At 40.3% G+C, this 22,186-nt stretch overlaps 1 protein-coding gene across 4 annotated transcripts in view; it reads left to right on the plus strand.

The window, feature by feature from the left end:
- The window catches only part of zmp:0000000926 (uncharacterized), a 74,655-nt gene extending 57,041 nt beyond the window's left edge, over positions 1–17,614 (plus strand). Inside the window, exons 2-4 of one of the 4 annotated variants that reach the window (XM_067447410.1) lie at positions 5,727–5,808; positions 8,051–9,535; positions 16,870–17,614. In XM_067447410.1, coding sequence (XP_067303511.1) covers positions 8,195–9,535; positions 16,870–17,208 — 1,680 coding nt within the window. In that variant the 5' untranslated portion in view covers positions 5,727–5,808; positions 8,051–8,194 and the 3' untranslated portion in view covers positions 17,209–17,614. Of the gene's footprint in view, positions 1–5,341; positions 5,809–8,050; positions 9,536–16,869 lie in introns of those variants that run through there. The other 3 variants (XM_067447411.1, XM_067447409.1, XM_067447408.1) reach the window with 3 other exon arrangements.
- Positions 17,615–22,186: the final 4,572 nt, after the last annotated feature.

The following is a 22,186-nucleotide window of genomic DNA, read 5'->3' on the forward strand; positions in this document are numbered from 1 at the left end:
GTTCGCTGGCCTCTGTAAAGTTGGTCGCAATTCGCCAACCAACTGCAAAATCATGTGTTGTTAGAGTCTGTAATTATTTATCATCAAAGTGCAGCACATCAGATCCTCTGGGTCTTCCAAAAGTCTCTCCACTATCAAACATCGCTGCTCTTCGCCTTGTATAATTAATTAATGTAACACCATTCTCGAAAAAGTCTTTTACTACTGTGATTTTTACCATTGGAATTTTCAAAAAGTTTTAAAGCTAGGAAACCAGTGTCGTTGTCCTAAAGTTAAGACTGCTTTTAGGATTTTTTTGTGAAGTTAGGAGGCTTTGTCCACACATACGAAATGTCATTATGTAATAGTTTTTGTCCTAAATGCAGTCCTATAACTGAAATTGCCATGGCTACCAAAGAGATAAAATAGGATTCTAAAGTTACAATGTTTCTGTAATACACTCCCTGGTCCCTATGTTAGCACATTGAGCCAGTCTTTGAGATAGTGGATGATAATGTGAATGCCCACGTCCCTTAGCTGGGCAAGGGCGCCCTCTGCAACTTTGGTGAAGAAGCTCCACTCGAGCCCAATGCCCGGGCAAGCATGGCCATCAACTCTGCATCTGACTAAGCATGAACGACCATGGCTAAAGGGGGAAGCTCAGCATCATCCTCCTCTGCAGAGGACAATAGCCAATTCTATGATGCAGCTGATCCTCACCTAGAGAGCCGAATGACACACTGGGTCCCCAGTGAGAAGGACCTGTGCCATCACTCGGGAGCTCGATGGCACTCAACACCAGTAACCCTTAGGTCTCCCAGAGTTTTAACCATGCTCAAGGCTCTGCATAGTGCAGAGGCAGTGTTCTGGCTAACATCATAGGGGATGTCACCTATCCCCTGGATGTAACCCTTCCTCTAGGCTTCATGAGGAAGCAAAATCGTGACTCGAGTGTCAACATGGTCATGTTCTCGCAGTGAACCATCCATGCCCCATGTAAAACAGTGAACGTGGCCATCAGATGAAGACAGAAAATGGCTGCATCCAGAAATACATGGATGGAAAGGCATCTTTAAAAAAAACACTTGCAGACCGTCCTTGCTCTTTACAGGAAATCTGCTCTTCGTGTTGATGTGACCTGGGGAATTTTGCTACACTTAACTATGCACTGCTCTGTGTGAAGGCGACACCCACTGAATACGCCCTCTCCACCAGCGAGAGTTGCATACTCTTTTGTTCGCGATCGTGATTAGTGGATGTGTGCCGCCATCTACATACCCGTATGTACGGGGGAGTGGCTCGGCACGCAAGTTCCACTCGAGGTGATTGGTGCTCCCAAATGAGACCCCATTTGTCAGTCGACATAACATTGTAGTAAACGAACGAGATGGGGAACAATAATTATTTAAAACATTTATTAATCTTAGTTAGTATTTATTTCTTAAAATAATATTGGTTGTTCTTAGTTCATTAGGCAGCTTCTACTAACTAATGTGAACTTATTATATGGAAATGCATTTGTATTTGTTGAAAATAACATTATTTATCATTAACAAATTCTGTAAAGGCATTGTCGTTTGTTAGTTCTGTCACATGCCTGTCCTGTCTTGTGTGCACATGTGGGTTTTGTGTTGTTGAGCATTTGCTCCTGTCATTGTCAGTTCCCTCCCCCTTGTTATCTGATTAGTGTTTATTGGCCCCACCTGTGTTCCCTGATTCCCTTTTGATTTCTTCCCTTTATAAGCTCCTTGTGTTTGTCAGTCTTGGTCGGATCGTTGTTATGTTATGTACTGTCTACGTATCCCGTTCCCCTGTGACTTCTACGTGGTATGTGTTTAGTTTCCATTTATGTATTTTCTAGTTTATGTTTTCCCCCTCGTGGGTTGTTGTTTTGAGTTTATGTTTTGTTTTTGTAAATAAATTATCATTTTTCTGCACTTGAGTCCTCGCACCACTTTTCCTTTATGTGTAACGTGACAGAACGATCCGACCAATGTCGAGGACTCAGCGGAAAAGGGTTTCGCCCCATCTACCTGCTCCTACGTTCTCGTGCCCCCACTATGAGCGCATCCTGAGGTTCCAGACCTTAGCATCCCTCCGCCAACATGGGACCGATCTGAGGAGGTTTGCGGTCAAGTTTCTTGAAGCGGCGGAGGGATTGAAGCTTAATGAGGGCCCTCTTAAGGACCTTTTCTTTTATGCGCTCGATGGGCCCATGGACTGGCTTTTTAGGAGCATGTATGATGGGGGAACTTTTGAGGCGATGGTGGAGGGTCTTGCTCGCCAGCAGGAACGAGTGGCCAAGGAGAGAAAGACAGTTCCGGTGGTCCCAGTGCCGGTGGGTCGTGTTCCGGTGGATCGTGTTCTGGTGGTCCCTGTGCCGGTGGATCGTGTTCCGGTGGTCCCTGTGCCGGTGGATCGTGTTCCGGTGGTCCCTGTGCCGGCGGATCGTGTTCCGGTGGTCCCAATGCCGGCAGATCGTATTCCGGTGGTCCCAGTGCCGGCAGATCGTGTTCCGGTGGTCCCAGTGCCGGCGGATCGTGTTCCGGTGGTCCCAGAGCCGGCGGATCGTGTTCCGGTGGTCCCAGAGCCGGCGGATCGTGTTCCGGTGGTCCCTGTGCCGGCGGATCGTGTTCCGGTGGTCCCTGTGCCGGCGGATCGTGTTCCGGTGGTCCCTGTGCCGGTGGACGCCGCTGGGCAGGAGATGCCTCGCAGGCGTCCTGCTCTCACCGCGCCTCCCAGGCGTCCTGCTCTCACCGCGCCTCCCAGGCGTCCTGCTCTCACCGCGCCTCCCAGGCGTCCAGCTCTCACCGCGCCTCCCAGGCGTCCAGCTCTCACCGCGCCTCCCAGGCGTCCAGCTCTCACCGCGCCTCCCAGGCGTCCAGCTCTCACCGCGCCTCCCAGGCGTCCAGCTCTCACCGCGCCTCCCAGGCGTCCAGCTCTCACCGCGCCTCCCAGGCGTCCAGCTCTCACCGCGCCTCCCAGGCGTCCAGCTCTGCTCGCTCCTCCCTGGCGCCCTGCTCTTCCCGCGCCACCCCGGCACCCTGCTCTGACCGCGCCGCCCTGGGCGCCTGAACTTTGTGGGCCACCATGGCCTCCGGAAAATTTTGTTTTCCCCATTCCTCCCTTGTTGACCCCTCCCTTATTTGTTCCTTCCTTCTCTGTTTCCCCTGTCCCTCCCGTCCCACCCTGGTCCATCCCTCCCGTCCCACCCTGGTCCGTCCCTCCCTGGTCCGTCCCTCCCTGGTCCGTCCCTCCCTGGTCCGTCCCTCCCTGGTCCGTCCCTCCCTGGTCCGTCCCTCCCTGGTCTGTCCCTCCCGTCCCACCCTGGTCTGTCCCTCCCGTCCCTCCCTGGTCTGTCCTGCCCGTCCCTAGTGGAGCGTCTGGTAGCCGCTCCTTAAGGAGGGGGTAATGTCACATGCCTGTCCTGTCTTGTGTGCACATGTGGGTTTTGTGTTGTTGAGCATTTGCTCCTGTCATTGTCAGTTCCCTCCCCCTTGTTATCTGATTAGTGTTTATTGGCCCCACCTGTGTTCCCTGATTCCCTTTTGATTTCTTCCCTTTATAAGCTCCTTGTGTTTGTCAGTCTTGGTCGGATCGTTGTTATGTTATGTACTGTCTACGTATCCCGTTCCCCTGTGACTTCTACGTGGTATGTGTTTAGTTTCCATTTATGTATTTTCTAGTTTATGTTTTCCCCCTCGTGGGTTGTTGTTTTGAGTTTATGTTTTGTTTTTGTAAATAAATTATCATTTTTCTGCACTTGAGTCCTCGCACCACTTTTCCTTTTTGTGTAACGTGACAAGTTCCTGATAACTATTAATTGGAGAATTAACTAACACAATGTACTGATTCTTGGCAAGAGGTGACACTGGTGTTGCGCACATAATTCCCGGTACCACCTCTTGCATTTTAGCCAATATTAATAACTGAACGCTTGACATAATTCATCATCTCCCACAATTTACCACTGTACTGTTTCCTCTTTTTCTCCTCCTCTTGTTTCTTTGTGCACATATGTCTGCCAAACCTATATGTTCTCTTTATTTGATCAAATGTAACTTTCTACAACCCCAGTGTCCTTTCCCCAGGGGTGGTACTGAAAGCATGACCAGTAAACAAAATATGGCTCTGTGTATTGGAGGTTGCTGAGAGAGATTAAAATTACTAATAGTTTGAATGACCACCTCAAAGTGGGACCTCAAAATTCATTGCATTTACCTGCTTTGCCTGCTCTGTAGCTTTGCCTCTGCCTAGCATCCATTATTTCCACCACTTGATTAAGTCGCTCTTCTATAAACTTAGTTTTGTGTGGCTCTCGTATTGAGCTCTTTTAAACTGCACATTTGACTCACCTCATGTTCTTTCCGTGACATTTTTTATCCTATAGCTAAGTGATCAGAAAACACTGCAATTATTTTTATATTTACTACAATACAATCAAACAGCTTTCCCCACACATTTTGCATCTGCTCACCGCTCAGCACTTTTTTTCTGTGCGGATACAACATCAGAAGTATGTAGCTTAGAAGGAGCAGTGGGCGTTAGTCAGAGGAGCTTTTTGTATGCTTTGGTGGTCAAAACAGAGGTTATGCGGTCTTCAAGCAGAGGATGTCTCGTCGGCTTGCCTATGAGGTGTTTGGGTATTTGAGCTTATTCTACAAGGAATGGCTTCTTCACTGGCGTTAGTTAAAGGTGCTTGCTTCGAAGACATTGGCATGGGCTGGTCATTTCCAAATACTTTTGTCAGATTTGTATGAGGCTTTGACTCCGGCATCATAGGTTGCGTTTACATACACGTTCTTAAGCCGATTATGCCCAATAAGCCGAGAATGAACATGGTCATGTAAACATGGTCTTTTATCGGAGTAAGGTCATAAACGGCGTAAGAATAAACCGGTCGGCACAGATAGTTTTTCGTACCCCGATTTCGTGCTGCATGTAAACGCATTAACCTGCTTTCTGTCGGCTTATTGAAGTGCACATGTGTGATAGGTGACAAAAACGCAAACTTACAGCAGATTTAAATGCATCCAGACAGTGAGCGAGCGTTTTACATGAAATAAGGACAAATATCACAAACGCAGACTCTTTTAAGACCCAGAAAATTGTAAAGATGTGTTCTCTTCTCATCCAGCAGAAGTAGAAGAGGTTCAGTCTAAACGCTGCAGTGAAACCCTATGCTCATGATTAGTGCACAATGCAAAGTAATAAATGTGAACATTTGTAGATATGCCAAAACATTACCTAGTGATTTCACAGTATAATATAGTGTATTTATGGTCATAAAGTCTTCTAAAATCCTTATAATTGTTAACAGTGTAATAATGTGCTTGAAATCAGAGCATATATCACTATCTATCTACATACTTGTCACGTATGTAAATGCATATGCTTAGAGCTGCGAGTGTGTGTTTGAGAGCGATAGGATGAGTAGGAGTGTGTGTAATTACCCGTCTGTTACTGCATGTGTGTGTGTGTTTATCCCTTTCACAGTGAGTAAGGCGAGTGGGCGACAGCAGCAACTGGTCTGCCTGTGTGTTGTTGCACAGCAGACAAGCCTCACACTGCACGATATTACTCATTTCCTCAGCCTTGTGTACATGCACACACACACGCACAAACTCTCACACTTTTTCAGTCAGCCTCGCAGCCCTTTCGACATGGTGTGACACCACAATTTGCCTGTAGAATTGCACACACCGTTGCCTTAGTGGTGTGTATCTGTATGTGTGTGTGTGGAAGAGATGTAGGTGTGATGGACGACAGGAGTAAGTGGCGTCACACGGATATCTGCTCAACACACCCCATCAAGGTCAGTCGCATCAGGTCAGCAGTGCTTTTCATTTTGATCTCAATCTAAGTCATTAACACCATTTCGTTGTGCTCGTGACATGCTTAGAAGTTATTTTCTTTCTGTAATCTGTGCTTCTCATTCTGCAATTTTTTTATTTTAATGAAAATACATAGTTTACTTTGTAATTATTTAGCATTCCTTGGTTTTTCTAGGATCCCTTGATTGGTTAGTCATCGAAGATCACTGGTTCACAGTTTTTCCACTAGTTTGTACTGCACAAATTACTTGCACTAGAACCGTAGAACATGACTTAAGAAGAAACTATTGAGAATGAATAGACTGTGACGCTTCAAAAAACTAACCACAGTGTTAAGTCGCAATGTTATTTCTGTGCTGTCAGTTTGGAGACTGTATAATGCTGGCAGTTGAGTAATTAAATGCTATCGGGATGCTCCTCTTAAAGTCTATTTGTGTTTGTCAATTTGATTGTTGGTGCTTGTGCTGTTTTTTACTCTGTTTTTTATTTTTTTAAAGCTTTCTAAGATCCTTTCTAAATGTATCCATTTGCAGAGCATTATACATGATTCAAAAGCATCCTATTAGAAATTGAATATAACACAACACGCAGGGATGTAAAAACCACTTGCAGGGATATAAGGTGAAGAATGTATTTGCACCCGACTTTCAAAAACTGAATGTATAGAATAATAATCATGTTTCAGACATGTTACAGTTGTCAATATTTAAGTAATATTTTCATTTAATTTTTCAACACCTAGAGATAATAACCAAGGACAAGCTCCCAGAAATGTCAGATCAGAAAACTAATGTTGTGTTTTACGTCTAGCTCTTCTATTTTACAAATCTTCCCAGTTTTCTTTATATATATTTTTTAATTGCCATAAAAACGGTTATATATATATATATATATATATATATATATATATATATATATATATATATATATATATATATATATATATATATTTTTTTTTATTATTCATATTTTGTAATATTTAAATGTCTGGTGGACTACTATGTTTTATGTGTAATCCGGGATTTCTCTACGTGCTTAATGAGAATGTGTTCATATGTGCAGCATTCAGAGAGATAAGAAAACATTGTGCGGCTTAATTACTTTACATCCTACAGTATATGACTGGTGATGCACAAAACAATGTGTAAACACTATAAAACAAACAAAACATTTGTAAGCAGCTCATTATTTTGTCTTGTGAGAAACTTACACTCAGCTCTCAATTTATTATGCAAGTAAAGATTTTCTTCACAAATTGCACTTTGTGAACTTGTGAGAATTAATAGAAAGGGTCCCCGCCCAATGTGAAAGCTCAGACTGCACAAACCAACTCTTCTTAAACTTGTTTTAGCAGCTTGCTCCTTTGCGATGAGTTCGGAACAGTTTGTCGGCCTACATTTTCATACAGAATCCCTATATAGTCCTCTTAGCCTTCTTTGGTCACTGTAGATGTATGGACTCAGTTTCCATGGAAACAACAGCAGGGTATTGGGTTCAGTGCAAGCAGACAGTGTGGTAGACAGAGGCGTTGAGAAAGGGACCAGATGTGCTGGCAGCGCATCGCAGTGAAATTGAAGTGTCTTAGGAGTGTTGGACTGACATTAGAGACACTGTCCCACTGGAAGGTGTGAAAGATACAAGCATGTTTTACTGCTTTAAGGAGCCTTAGTGTGTGTGTGTGTGTGTGTGTGTGTTTTGTTTTTTTCAATCAAATGCCTCTGTATATCCTAACGTGAACTTAAATCATGAGGTACCTCTTCCTAGAATACGGTAGCAGTTATTGATAAGTTCTTGAATAAGTCTGGAGATTCCCATCACAGTTTAATGAACAGCGACAACCTATTTAGGAACTGGCATGAAGTCTCTTGCCATATTTGTATGTGTGTGAGGGGTGAGAAAATGTTTCTTGAGTGTTTGTGTCTCAGTATATGTTTTAAGCGTTTGTTGGTACCACAACAGCAATATGGTGATAAGCATATGGAAGTTATATTTAGGACAGATCAGTCTAAGTTAGCCAATTTATTTCTCCCACTAAAAAGCCTACAAAACAGAAGTTCCAAAGAATAGAAAAGAATCATATATAATGACCCCATTAAGTGTCTTTTTAAATCTTAAATGTGATTTCAAACATTCAAAATACTGCATTTAGGTATGTCTCTGATATTTTTGTTGTGTGCAAATACTGTTTAGGGCCAAGCAAGAAGTCAGTAATGTTTTTTTGCTCTTTCTCCTCTCAGGTGAGTGGGAGTTCTGAACGTGGCCGTGTGTGACACATTGTGTGCGTGATGCTGATCAGCAGAAGAAAATGTCTCGCTCCTAGCCCCTTGTTTTCCCCAGCCCATGTAACCTAGTGTGGCCCAGAAGGCCCGGGGGATTGTCCCATGAATCCAAGCCCAGACCGCAGCAAGGAGTGTCTCCCCCCAAAAAAGCGGGAGTCCCGTCAGGGCTCGTCAGATCAACCAGCCCCAGAGGATGACTTCAAACCCCCTGCTCCTTTCCGAAGCCGAAGGCAGCATCACTCCACCGAGGGTCACAGAGAGAGTGTGGATCTTCTTCCACCACCTCCCCCCATGCTGCCACCTCTTCCTCTGTCGTTGCCTTGGCAGGTATCCTACACCCCCTCCATGCATCACTCGTACTTGCCAGTCCAGGTGGGAGAGAGGCGAGGGTCATCTTCCACACCCTGGAGAGAAACATTGTGCGGACGGGGTATAGATGGAGGCCTGGAGCATAGCATTCCCCAGCACTCTCGCTGGCTGAGCAGTGACATCCCCCCCATTAGTGTGCAACCGCTCATCTCTGTGCCCACGTTCAAGAGTGTCTACACAGCAGAGCCCAGGGAAATGTGGTCCTACGGCCATAGCCGGCGAGACTACAGCTCGTCTCTCTTCTCCCCCCATCATCTCTTTCAACAGCCTACAGTTTATCCCCATGACACCCTCCCTGACAGCAGACTCAGGTACCAAGGCAGACGGCCCAATGGTGTTGATAGCCCAGACAGCAGGTCTGGCCCTAGCAGAAGGATGCCCTCTTGCAATGACTGTGGGAACGACAGTGTGACCAGGTTGGATGGTCCACATGCCAATGGCAGGAGAAGACAGGAGAATACAAGACAAACCCTCGGGAGAGGCCTTCTGCCACGAGAGAACACAAGTTCACATTCCTCATCGTGGGACAGGGACTGCCGGGGAACACCCAAAGCTCCAATGCCCCCCTCGTCAGACACAAAGACAGGAAAGGCAATCACTTCTCAGGACCATTTTGGTGTTAGTGCCTCTCAGGCTGGAGCTCAGATCTACTATGCTCTGGGGTCCCTTTGCCCTTCTGCTCACCATAACCCTCAAGCATATCCTCAAATGAGTCCTTCTGTGTCCTGTTCCCCGAGGAATTCCCAGTTCGCCCCACAAAGCCAACAAAACAGCCATGGGGTTGAGACGGAATGGGATCCCTCTGCAGGGTCCTACCGCCCTCCCGTCGCTGTGCTCACTGGCCCTGACCCACCCCCTTCTGCAGTCCTACCTCATTTTGCCAAAGGTTCCCTGATCGAGCTGGCTGGTGGCCATCTGAAGAGGGTGGAGGAGCTGAAGACGGAGGATTTCTTACGCAGTGCTGACACCTTGCCTGAGTTTCACCTGAGCACCTGCACTATTCTCTTAATCTCGCCAGGACCCACTTATGGCTTCAACCACTTGCAGGTCTTACTCACAGACCGCAACACTCAGGTGAGAGAATCAAACTATGATGTCAAGTCAAATTAAGCCACTTTTTATTAAAGTACATTTTTATCAATACTGTAAAAATTGATTGCAAAATTATGATATTAAAACTAGAAACAAAGGCACAAGTAAAACATGACAATCGTCTTGGAAGCTCTTTGCACAAGTATCGCTATATTGCACAAACTAAATTACACCATGGACCAGATCCAGATCCTTTATGACACATTTTTCTGCTTTGTCAAAATTCATTGATGGATGAAAAACATAATTTTGAAGTGGCAACTTGTTTTCTAATACTTGCTGTCTTCCAGGCAACTCAAAAGGCAACTTAGAATCCCAAAAAAGTCCCTTGAAATGCACACAGTAACGAGTTATTGAATGTGTTGATATAATTTCCACTGAAATACGAGTTCAGAGCTGGACACATTGAGCTTCTGATTCTATAGAGCATTTGATTGGACAGAAAATGGGACAAAAAGCAGGGGGGTATTCCAGAAAGCATGGTTAACTTACCTTACATATACCCTAAATCTCAGTTGATTAATCCAAACCTTGCTTACTTGAGGTATGCTGTTTCCAAAAATGTTGTCTAGAGTCATGCTCCATTCACGTTATCGGAAATGCCATAATTCCCACTTCAGAAGTGGTGATTAAGAGCTTGTTTCATTTAAATGCTTTGTTGTCAGAATTAATAGGAATCATGGAGGACACCAGGGGCCAGTACCATGATGGTAGTTTAACAAACTCAGGGTTACAGGATTACTTTTGCGTTGACAAAACCAAACCAATGTATTCAAGTTTTGTTGGTCCCATGATGCTGATCATCAGCTTTCTCTGTCAACTCAGGCTTTGATCTTGAGTTCAGGGGTTTAGCGGTGACATCCGTAGTGAACAGCCAATCATATGCTCTGGATTACTGGATCTAAGATTCACTTCCCTATTCTGCAGAATATTACATGACTAAAAAATATTAAGAATTTAAACAAATTTACACAGCAAGAAGAAAAGAGCTGAGGATAACTTAAAGAAAAATCTTACTACGTCAATGCAAGAAAAAGTTATGAAGTTAGTTTTGTTGATATTAAGAGATTAGAGATAATATTAGAGATAAAAGAACATTTAAGCTTAGTTGGCTTCTTTTAAAAATAGCTTTATTTATTGATGTTAAAGCTAATTTGTATGACTATATTTTCCCTATTTATATTAATTTGAAGTGCCTATTAATTATTGATTAACAAAAAATATAAATGTGTAATTGATTAAGGTTATAATAGTTACAGAAATTATATCTAAATCATTCAAAATTCTTATTATTGTAAATAAGCATTGTTAAAAGCCAGACGCTTTAGTTTTTAAAACCCATTTGCTATCTAGGTACCTTTAATTTGGAGCAAGAGAAACTGGAGAAGTGGCCTTAATATTGCATCAGAGGTGTGTCCCTATACTCACAGCTGATTGGTCCAATTTCAGTTTTCGATCTCTTATCCAGAACATAACCTGCCCTGGAGCAGGATAGCCATAAGTGACTATGGGGATGAACACATTTATATTCTTAGTGCATATCGCCACCTAAGAGGCAATTGAACAATCATATTCTAATCTTATCTTTTAATTATCATCATCATCATCATCATCATAAACTTTTATTTCAGACTCATGGTCCATTTAGAGACACAGACATAACAAGCAACATACATTAAAGAAAAGAGACTTTTAAATAATAACAATATATAATAAAAAATAAAAATAAATGATTGGATGCAATGATTGGTATTGTATGGCACTAAACCCCAGATTAACTAACAGCATAACAATGCTGTTCTGGGAGTCATTCAGACCACAAATGAATTTGTAGAGGAGCCTCCTCAACAACGGCTGAAAGGTACGGACCCCTGCGTTACAAAACAGGTCACTTGCACTAGAGCACCTGGGTTTATTTAGTCATTACTCATATTTTAATATTTAATCATAGGGGATTAAGTCTTTTATTACTGTGAACGTTGATTCTAATTACATTTTTTTTTAAAAAAAGACCAACTGAACTAAAAAACAGTATGTGCTTTAATATGGCTGATTTTGCGTGCTAATGAGATGTTTCACATGTATTTTATTCGAAATTCGAAGTATAGAAAACATCCATTTTGAGTGAAAATCCATGATGTGTGAGATGAGAATAAAATACATAAATTAGAGTAAAATAAACATTACTTTATGTTCTAATTGTGCTTTATAATCTAATATATTAAATATAATAATTTTGTCATTGTTTTGGAGCACTCTAGCTTATAGATAACCTTAAAGCTAGCATACATACAAAGAGCCAAAAATACCTTTAATTCAATGCTTTTGGCAAATGACTTCAAGACAATGCCTTTAAAAATGGAGAATTTTTGGTCCAACGTTTATGAACCTCTTTATGAAGGACTTGTTCACAGTTCTCAAGGGTGGCAACAGGATAGGATTGCTGAAGGAAATGTTGGACCCACGGGTTTTCAGTCAAATCTGAGAAATATTTAGATTTTTCTTCCTTAATGGTAATCCCTTAAACATAATGTTGATAACACCACATCTTTTCATAAGAAACCTTGTGTTTGTCCTTTTTCCAATTGCGTTCTACTCTCCTACTCATTGCTAAGCCCTCGAGTGGTCACATTTATCCAGGGCAAAAAAAAACGTCTTTCATGAGAGGTTCAAAAAGACAGCAAGTATGGATGTTAAAGGAAGTCAGCTATTTATAAAGCATAGCAGCATTAATGTTGCAATGTTTGAAAGCAATTTCAGCTGTAAAGCAGCACTACAGAAGAAAATAGTGTCATTACTGAGACTGAGTCAGTTCTGTGGGGATTCAATACAATAACAGCATTGATGTTACAGAGTTCATTGCCAAACAAATTTATTAAATCTATAAAGCAATTCTACAGAACGCAGTGATGTTATAATGCAGTCTGATTTGTTCTCATTCAATAGTGTCAGTCAAATATTACTAAATATTAAGTGTATTTTAAACCCCAGCTAAGCCAAAGACAATAGTGGCAAGGAACCCAAACTCAAAATCAGGTGACAGAGGTTCACTAAACTCAAAAGACAATTCTGGTTACATAAAATGTATCAGTTTATCATTATCAGGCACCTTGGGAGTGAGAACAGTTGGACCTTTAATGGCTGTCAATAGAGGAGAGGGTTCAAGCTCACTTTATGACCAGACGGCATTAAACATTCATTTTGGAGCAAGCTATATTTGGAGATTACAACAAATAAATATTGTTTTATTTCAGAAGTCACAAGAATTAAGTTTTGCAACAGGCAAGATTCAGTTTTTGGGTCCACTTTTTCCTTTTTTTCCTGCCATCTGCAAACAATAATCGACTGTCATAAAAAAAATTATATTTTACAATAAAGTTATTTATTTCTGATGTTTTTTTTTTGGTTTGTTTGTTTTTTGATAGTAGAAGTTCTGAATGACAGGTAACATAAAAATGTGGTATACAAGTTATGACAACATGTGTTTTTACATTGTTTTAACTCATCAAAATAAGTTAAGAAATGTTAAACTTGTTTTTATTAGTTATACAAGATGTAACTATTTTTTTTAAGTCAGTTTAACATAGTTTGTTGAAATAACTTAAACATCCAAGTAGATTGTACTGCAAAAGTTCAAAATTCGCCTTTTTTTTTTTTTTTTTTTTTTTACAGTGTAGCCATTTATTAAAAGTTTTTTATTCCAGGTTATAGGGCACACAAAAATGTGCTTTTCACCATAGTGTGTGATTGCAGAAAAAAATATGGTAACACTTTACTTGAAGGGGTGTGCATAAGACTGACATGACACCTTCATAATCATGACATGACGTGTGAATATGAAGGAGGTTTTATGCATGTTTATGACAACTGTCATTAAGTGTCATTCGCTCAATTATGTCATTTTTAATGCAATGATGACATTTTGTTGTCTTTGTAAAGACAACTTGACATAAACCAATACATCATAACCTGTCAGTGTCTTTGTCATGACAACTTGACATTACCAAGACAACATAACCTGTCATAAACAGACATGAAATGACTTAGCAGATTAATTATCAAATTTAAGAAACTACTTAGCTTTATGAGTTAACATTACAATAAACAGTCATGTGGTTGGTTTTGACGTTGGCTGTCATGAGGCCATTATAATGTCATTTTTTTTATATAAATTGAATTTTTCATTAACATGTCATTAAGTGTCAATACTCTCTCAAATTATTTTATAACAGTGACATGAATATTTTTCTTGACCTGAACTATGGCATCAGAGGAAATCGTACAGAGTCATTAAAAACTATTAATATAACTCAAAATGATAGCGTGGCATAGACATATACACCTATATGGTTATGCCTATGGTGGCACCACTGGTTATGTGTACGCTGTGACAGATGTGTCCCTCACATTCCCCTCTCTCTCATTTCTGTCAATAGGGGGGAAGGGGAGATGTGAGGGAGGATTTTTCAGCCGGGACTTTTTACTGCGCCGAGTCGAAGTACTCTCAGAAGTGCTACTCCGCCATACATTATAGTTCTCCTTTTTAATCCACTTAGAAAAGCACCATGTTTTATTTTATGTCACCATACTTGATTATTCAACTATTCATGTAACTGTATTTAAATAGGGAAAATTTGTTTGGTCGCTTCTAACTTGATCTCTGTTTGGTACCTAATGAATGAACTGGGCTTAGTGGGCTAAGCTAAATGCTATCAGATCGTCACCGCACGTCAGAGAGATTAAGAGCACTCACTGGGACGAGAGAGGCATGTATCAACTCGGGAGTAACATAGATTAATATGAAAAAGCGGGGAAGTAACCCTTTAAGGGGAAAGTATTACCAGGATTAAAAGCCAAAATAATCGACAACATTTAGTCAGTTAGAGGTTCTGAATTTTGGTTTCAATTACTTTCAATTAATCATTCAGCCCTGCACACAGCAAATCCCCCATTGTTAAATTAACAACACTCAGAGTTTATATAATCCACACTGAAGCAGTGTTGAAGTTAATTAGGTAATTAATTGAGTGATTGATCATGAATATTGTTAACAAGCCGAACTACTGAAGGACAGAGAAACACAAGAACTACAGCTGACTTCAGCCACAGCCTTAGATGAAATCAGCTGAAGATAAAAGAAGACATTAAATCTCTGAAGATCTCAGCAGAGGATTAAACAACTCCACAAACAGCATTTGTCATTTCTGTTTTATTAAAATAATAGTTTAATTTGCAGTCACCATGATGGAGATCAGTGTGTAAATTAATTTGGCTCTTGACCATTTGCTTTGAGCACTATTTTTTTCTGGCTTCCTGTGTTTATAAAAAACATTTGTTATGGCCAGGTAAGCAGAGGTAATGTGTTAATAATTTGGTATGGTTCATATTAGTAACCCTGTGGTTATGCAGCAAGAGATCCAACACTGTTGTGATAATTGAATATGCAGAATTTAAAAAAAAAGTGCAATAAAGCTTTTAATCTACAGCATTATTTAGACACACATAGACATCAAGAATTTGAATATAAATTTCCCCAATGGTGACAATCAAAAAATATTCAGATCAACAGATCAACTCTAAAAATTAAACAAGCTACTAAAACATCACAACAAAACCAGCAAAAGTAAAACCAATTAGTTAGATTCAAGGACACTTTGTCACAGTTCAAATGCATAATTTATTCATGCCGCAATGCATGCTGGGACACGTGGGGGAGTTTTGATTGGTGGTACTAGCATGAAATGCAGCATGAAGCTTTTTGTTGATTGTCACCATTGTTGAGATTCATACACTGATTCTTGATGTCTATATGTGTCCAAGTAATGCCATAGATTAAAATCATTACCTAATCACATTTTCTCTTGGCTTTTCCTTGCCACAGGGTTGCCAGCTTTTCACAACAAAACCCACTCAATTTCAACTCAAAACTAGCCCAAAAAAGCCCAATTGCATTTTGGGGGTGTGCCCTGGTAAAAAAAAAAAAACAATTCTGGGGGGTAAAATATATATATATATTTGGCAGGGTTCCCTGCTAAATTAACATTTCTGGGGCTAAATATCACATAATTGGGGTCACTTTAACCCACAGACATGAAAAACAGCCTGCGAAAACAGTGTTAAAATAGCCCAATTCCACAGACTTGGCAACTCTACCTTGCCATAACAAAAACAGAGTTAAAGCAGCCAGAGAACAACTAAAGTTGCAAAGTACAGGGTCAAGAGCCCAACTAAAGCAAACACTGGTCACCATCATGGTGACTGAAACCATTCTGTTCATTAAAACAGGAATAACGTAAATCTGGTTAGTAATGCATGAAGCTGGTAATGCTGTTTGTGGAGTTGTTTAATCCTACTCTGCTGAGATCTTCAGAGATATAATGTCTTCTGTTATCTTCAGCTGATTTCATCTAAGGCTCGGGCTGAAGTCAGTTGTAGTTCTTGTGTTTCTCTTTCCTTCAGTGATTCTGCTCATTACCATCAGGTGTTCATCACTAATGCTCAATCATAACTCAATTGATCACTTAATTACATAATTCTTTTCAACACTGATTCAGTGTTCCTTATAACACTCTGTTAGTGTGGATTACATAACCTCTGAGCAGTGTTAATTTAACCCAGGGAAATTTGCTTTGCAGTCAGGTGTTAAAATAAACCACAGAGTAAAACGCTAGAGCCGGCTTTTGCTCACACCACTACATAAAACAGAGACTCGTGAAGAGGTAATATTTTGAGTCAATGTCTCATTCATCATTCATCACGACATTTCGTTATTAAATGAATCAGTGCTTGTGAATAAATCTTGTAAATTAATCATTCACTGACAAAAACTTCTAAATAAAGGTAGAAAAATAATCACATATGAATGAGTATGTTTTATATACCTTAAAATGCACTTATTTCATAATTTAAGATTAAATGATTGCTGTGCTTAAAAAAACATACATACACTCTTACACACTTCGGGTCGTTAGCGACCCTATACAATATCTACCAAAAAATGTATGGAAAGTCATTCAGGCATTATTTTATAAAAAAAAAAAAAAAAAAAAAAAAAATATATATATATATATATATATATATATATATATATATATATATATATATATATATATATATATAATCCCTTGTAATATCCCTTTCCCTTCATAGTCAATAATATCGCAATGATAACTTGACAAGAACAAATTATATTTTCTAACAAAGAGTTATGATTTGAATTCTCTCTGCAAAAGGGTGGCTTTAGTGCAGGAATTCTGAAGTGTCTTTGTCTGCGAAGAGTCATCATCTTACCTATATGTTCATTCTTGTTTCGGCAGGAGCTACTCACAGTCTTAGCAGAGTATCCGTTTTTCGTGCGGGACCGCGGCTGGTCTTCCTGCAGTCCCCAGCGGAGCGCGCAGCTGTACGGCCTGCAGTGTCGTCAGCTCAGCACCGGTGACGTGTGTCTGGCCCTGACTCCCACACCTGCCTCGAGCGGGCAGGTGCAGCGCTCGCCCTGCGGAGAGATGCCCCCGCCCCCCGCACCTGCCCCGGAGATCCAGCCCGCTGAGCCACCCCGCACCCGCAAGAGACGCTGGTCCGCCCCCGAGCTGGAGCCAGGAAGCAAGACTAGCACCCATTTACCTCAAGGCTCTAAGCTCGAGAGACGGGAGTGATTGACTTTACACCACAGGAAGATTTAGCAACCGATTATTGGTAACCTCATAGATACGGCAGAACAGCTAGTAAATTGGGCCTGTCCTATTAAACGTGATTTCAGAATGTAGAGCAACACATGCTAGCAAATCCCAAAATGCACAATGAGACAATCAAAAATCACTTCCATGTGATGCCACGCACCTTTTAGTTATGCTAATCTCAAGCCTCTTTCTGCAGGGTATGTCAGTATTATAACAAACATTATAACTACTGGATGGGAAAAAAGTACACAATTACATAAGAATATATTTAAACCACTGAAAAAATGCCTTTCTTACTTTGTATTTGTCTTGTTTTTAGTCCAAACCCCTAAAAAGTATTTACTACACTCTAAAAAATGCTGGGTTAAAAACAACCCAAGTTGGGTTGAAAATGCACTAACCCAACAATTGGGTTGTTTTAACCCAATGGTTGAGTTGTTCTTACCCAGCAATTTGGTTGTCTTAAGCAACATTTAACCCAACCATTGTGTTAAAACAACTCAATTGTTGGGTTAGTGCATTTTCAACCCAACTTGGGTCGTTTTTAACCCAGCATTTTTTAGAGTGTAGACAAGCAAAAGTTATTGTCTTGTTTTGGGAAAAAAATAAGTCAAAATGAAGAGTTTTTGCTTAAAACAAGCAAATGAATCTGCGAGTGGGGTAAGCAAAGTAATCTTAATTCAAACAGAAAACAAGATTATTTTGCTTTCCTCATTGGCAGATTATTTGGCTTATTTTATGCAAAAACTCAAGACAATATTTGTTTAAAAAATGGTTCTTAATGTAATTTATTTTTTAGATATTTACTACAAACAAGACAAAATACTAAGTAAGAAAAGCATTTTTTGCAGTGAAGGGATCTGTGAATATGCTAAAGGAAATAGTCTACTGTTATTTTCGTAATGCAGTCTTGTTTCATGCTTATGATCAGCGTTTGTACCTTCAGTCTAGCAGGCAAGCTGAATGTATAAGCAGCCTTCAGCCAAGCTTTCAGTGTGGGGTCAACATGCTAGTTCACATTAGCATTATACACTCCAGCCTGTTCTTACCCAGGGAAGAGACACTACTGATGGACTGAAAACAAACTCACACACGACCCTGGGCCTGGTGTTTTTAAAGAGCGATGGTGCTAATGACACATCAGAATCGTCCTCTGGTGATTCGTGGGATTCCTCGTGAGCGTGAGCAGGGGAAAAGGACAGAAATCTAGTGTTTTGAACTCAGATACGGGTATATCTACTCTTGATTAAGCACACTCTATCACTTTATTTTTCTCTGATTTATTTTTTGTTGTTGTGGTTTCTCAAATAATATTTGCTGTTAGAATTGTTTTCTTTATAAATGTTCTAAATGCTCTAAAATTGTATATTTTTAAAGTTGTGAAACTGTAATACAATGTTCGCTAGAAATAAAAGAACGGCTTTCTAGATTTATATCGAAATGATCTAATTCCATTTTTAACATCGTAAAGAAACGACACATGAACACAGAATATTCGGATTTATGGTTTCATGAGGTCAAAGAGTCAAAACCTTCAGATGCCTCATGCATGCACACAGTATACACACACACACACACACACACACACACACACACACACACACACACACACACACACACACACACACACACACACACACACACACACACACACACACACATATATATATCCATATAGTCAAACCAAAGTTTATTCAGACTCCTTCAACATTTTTCACATTACCACAGTTTATTTTTTATAGTTTTGAAAATGATAATAAAATGTGACAAAGTGAAACTGTCAGATTCATCTTGATAATGTCAGATAACTTTGATAAAAAGGTGTGTAATGGATTACGATCAACCGATCAAGTGTTAAATGTAAGTACACAATTAGATAAGACCAATTTAGCTCAACCAAAGCTGTGGTGTCAAAGGTCACATTAGCATTACAAGAACAAACACTTCCGCAAAACACGCTCAGCTCAAAGTGTGTGAATCCCTTTGGGTTATCAGTTGTACTGGTAGTCGCTGTATGAGGAATATTTGGGTCACTTACAGAAATGAACTATAGCGTCCTCACACACTAGTGAACCATTATATCTGTCTGAATCATTTTAGTTTGACTGTGTAACCGTTACTCTGTGTATGACAACATGTCAAGATAATGTAAAATAAATGATTACACAGAGGCGAAGTTCAATCCAATACACTGGCTTTAAGCAGAAATCAGGCGATACTTATTTTATAAACGGCTTCTCTTTATTAAAAACAATACACTTGAATCTGTTTTTAAAGGAGTAGTGACTTTCTCCCCTTCAAGTCATCCTAGGAGTATATGACTTTCTTCTTTCTGATGATTACAATCCGAGTTATATTAATAAATATCCTGACGCTTCAATCAATCAATCTACTTTATTTATATAGCACTTTAACAAATATAAAGGATAAAGCTTCCAAGCTTTATAACATTATTACAGTGAAAAAGCGCATTTTAAAAGTGTTTCAGACAGCTCTGGGGGTTAATAAAGGCCTTCTGGAGCAAATCCATGGGGTTAGGAGGAAAAACATCCATATTTAACACTTAATAGTCAAATCAACTGTATATAGGACTTTTACAATGACGATTGTTTCAAAGCAGCGTCACAGTGTTAAACAGGACAATATTGATATTGACAACAATATTGCAACAAAATCTGATTTGCCTGTCCAGTCGTTGTGGAGAAAGCGGTAAGTGATGTTATCAGCGTATTTCAGTTATCATACAGCAACAGTGTGGGCAGATCAGCATTATAGTTTATACAGTTCATTTAGTAATTCATTTCATTTGGATATTTAGTTGAAAACTTAGATCAAAATGTTAGTGTCCCGCTTAATACATATTTAATACAACGTATTTAAAGTAAAATATCTAGCTTCCAGCAGACCACCAGTTCAAAACGCTTATGCTATGTAAGGGATAATGTCCACCCAGCTGGTCGTTATCGCAGAATAAACCCCGACGGAGCGATCAGGACCCCGAGGCGAAGCGGAGCGTCACTCTGAAGGGGTTTATTCTGAGATTTACTCTCCCTCAAGTCATTATAGGTGTATATGACATTCTTCTTTCAGACAAATACAATCAGAGCTATATTTTATATAAGTATATAAAAGTATATAAGTTCAGAACAGGGGTTCAGCAGTAGTTCTAGCTGTTTTTGAAGTCCATTAAATGCAGCTGTCCATCAAATAACGCGCTCCACACGGCTCCGATGGGTTTAACAGAGCCTTCTGATTCCAATCGATGCGTTTGTGTGAGAAAAATATCCATATTTAAAACGTTATAAAGGAAACCCGACTTGAAGTCTTCCATTGTAACCCACGGCTGTTTAAGCCACAAGATGGCGCCAGCGTTAAGCACAGAAGTAGAACCGGTCAAGATAACTCGCAGTACCCGGATGAGCGGTGTGTGTGTTATCTGGAAATAACACACCGCTGGAATGAGCGATTGACCAATCAGAATCAAGTATTTCACAGAGCCGTGTAATAATCTCTAGTGATACGTTGCGGCAGTTACGCTTTATCTGTAAGTTGAATACAGAAGGCGAATATTTTACTTTATGAAGTTTTAAATATGGATATTTTTCTTACAAAATCGATTCACCTCAGAAGGCCTTTCTCAACCCCTGGAGCTGTGTGGAGTATGTTTATGATAGATGGGCATTTTTTGAGCTTTAAACTGAATGGACCTGTGACTGCCATTATAAAGCTGGGAAGTGTCAGGATATTTATTAATATAACTCAGATCGTGTCAGATTGGGTGTTTAAAGGGACTTATTTAAAGGTTCCTAATTTAGTTTTGTAGTCTCCTACTATAGGTCCACTTGCATCAAAAAACACTTTACATTTATTATCATATACATTGCATAATTACAAAAGAAGTATCTGAATTTACAGTACTCACAAAAAAAAAAAAATCCCGATGGCATATGATGGACACCTTACTATCCCATGAGGCCACGGGAGAGGATCTGTGAATGACAGTGAAGCGACGCAACTGATGGTAGGTCACGTAATGATGAGAACATGGTGGATGAAGTACGTCCAGATTACATTCACACAGATACACATTCCAGTGGAGGGACGCGCACAAAAACAAGAGACAGTTTTGTTTTTGAAGAGGCACTCCGTTGCCTCCTCGGAGGACATGCCCGGCACATTAAGAATGTACGTTTTTAGCATTTGCAAAGTAATTACTAAAATAAGTGCCTACTCAAGAGAGGATGTGATTTCAGACACAACCCGTCTCTTTAAAGCCCTCCTTTCCACGAGCCGACTCTGCTGTGATTGGTCAGATGGCCCAGTCTGCTGTGATTGGTCGACTGCTTACAGCGAGTGTCGGAAACATATCTGAATTACAGCTCTTCCTCAGCGATTGACACACAAACAGTAACAGTGCTGCAGTTTTTTCCTGTATCAAAGTCCTCATCCTTTTGTAGCTCATGCAAAACTGATCTGCAGCGCCGAAATCACAGCGTCTATCGACATGAACAACAGCATGAAGCTAACACTTCAGCCTCAGCTACAGCGCTTGAGTAGTAGTAGACGTCCTTCGCCTGGCAGCCAATGAAGACCATAGTTGAGCTGGCTCAAATTCTGTTCTTAGGTTTGTAACAGAAAGTGAAACTGGAATTGCTGATGTCGCGTTTTGGCAGTTCAGAATCAGTTCTTTCTTTCAGGAGACAATAACTTTATTTGTTGTGCACTTTGAGCTTTAAAACGTTTGCAGTCATTGTGCATTCACAGAGAGCTATATGACACTGGAATATTCGAAAAGGTACTTTAAAATCGATTTTTCTTTCTCATTGAAGGGGTGAAAAATATTCATAATTATAACTGTTGATTTTTTCTTATTTTCTGGCGGCTTTGAAGGGTCCGACTGCACAGTAAACATTGCCCATATGTCACATATTCCTTCTGAAATAATCAACTGATA

This window comes from Pseudorasbora parva, chromosome 6 (genome assembly GCF_024679245.1).
Source record: "Pseudorasbora parva isolate DD20220531a chromosome 6, ASM2467924v1, whole genome shotgun sequence".
NCBI lineage: Eukaryota > Metazoa > Chordata > Actinopteri > Cypriniformes > Gobionidae > Pseudorasbora > Pseudorasbora parva.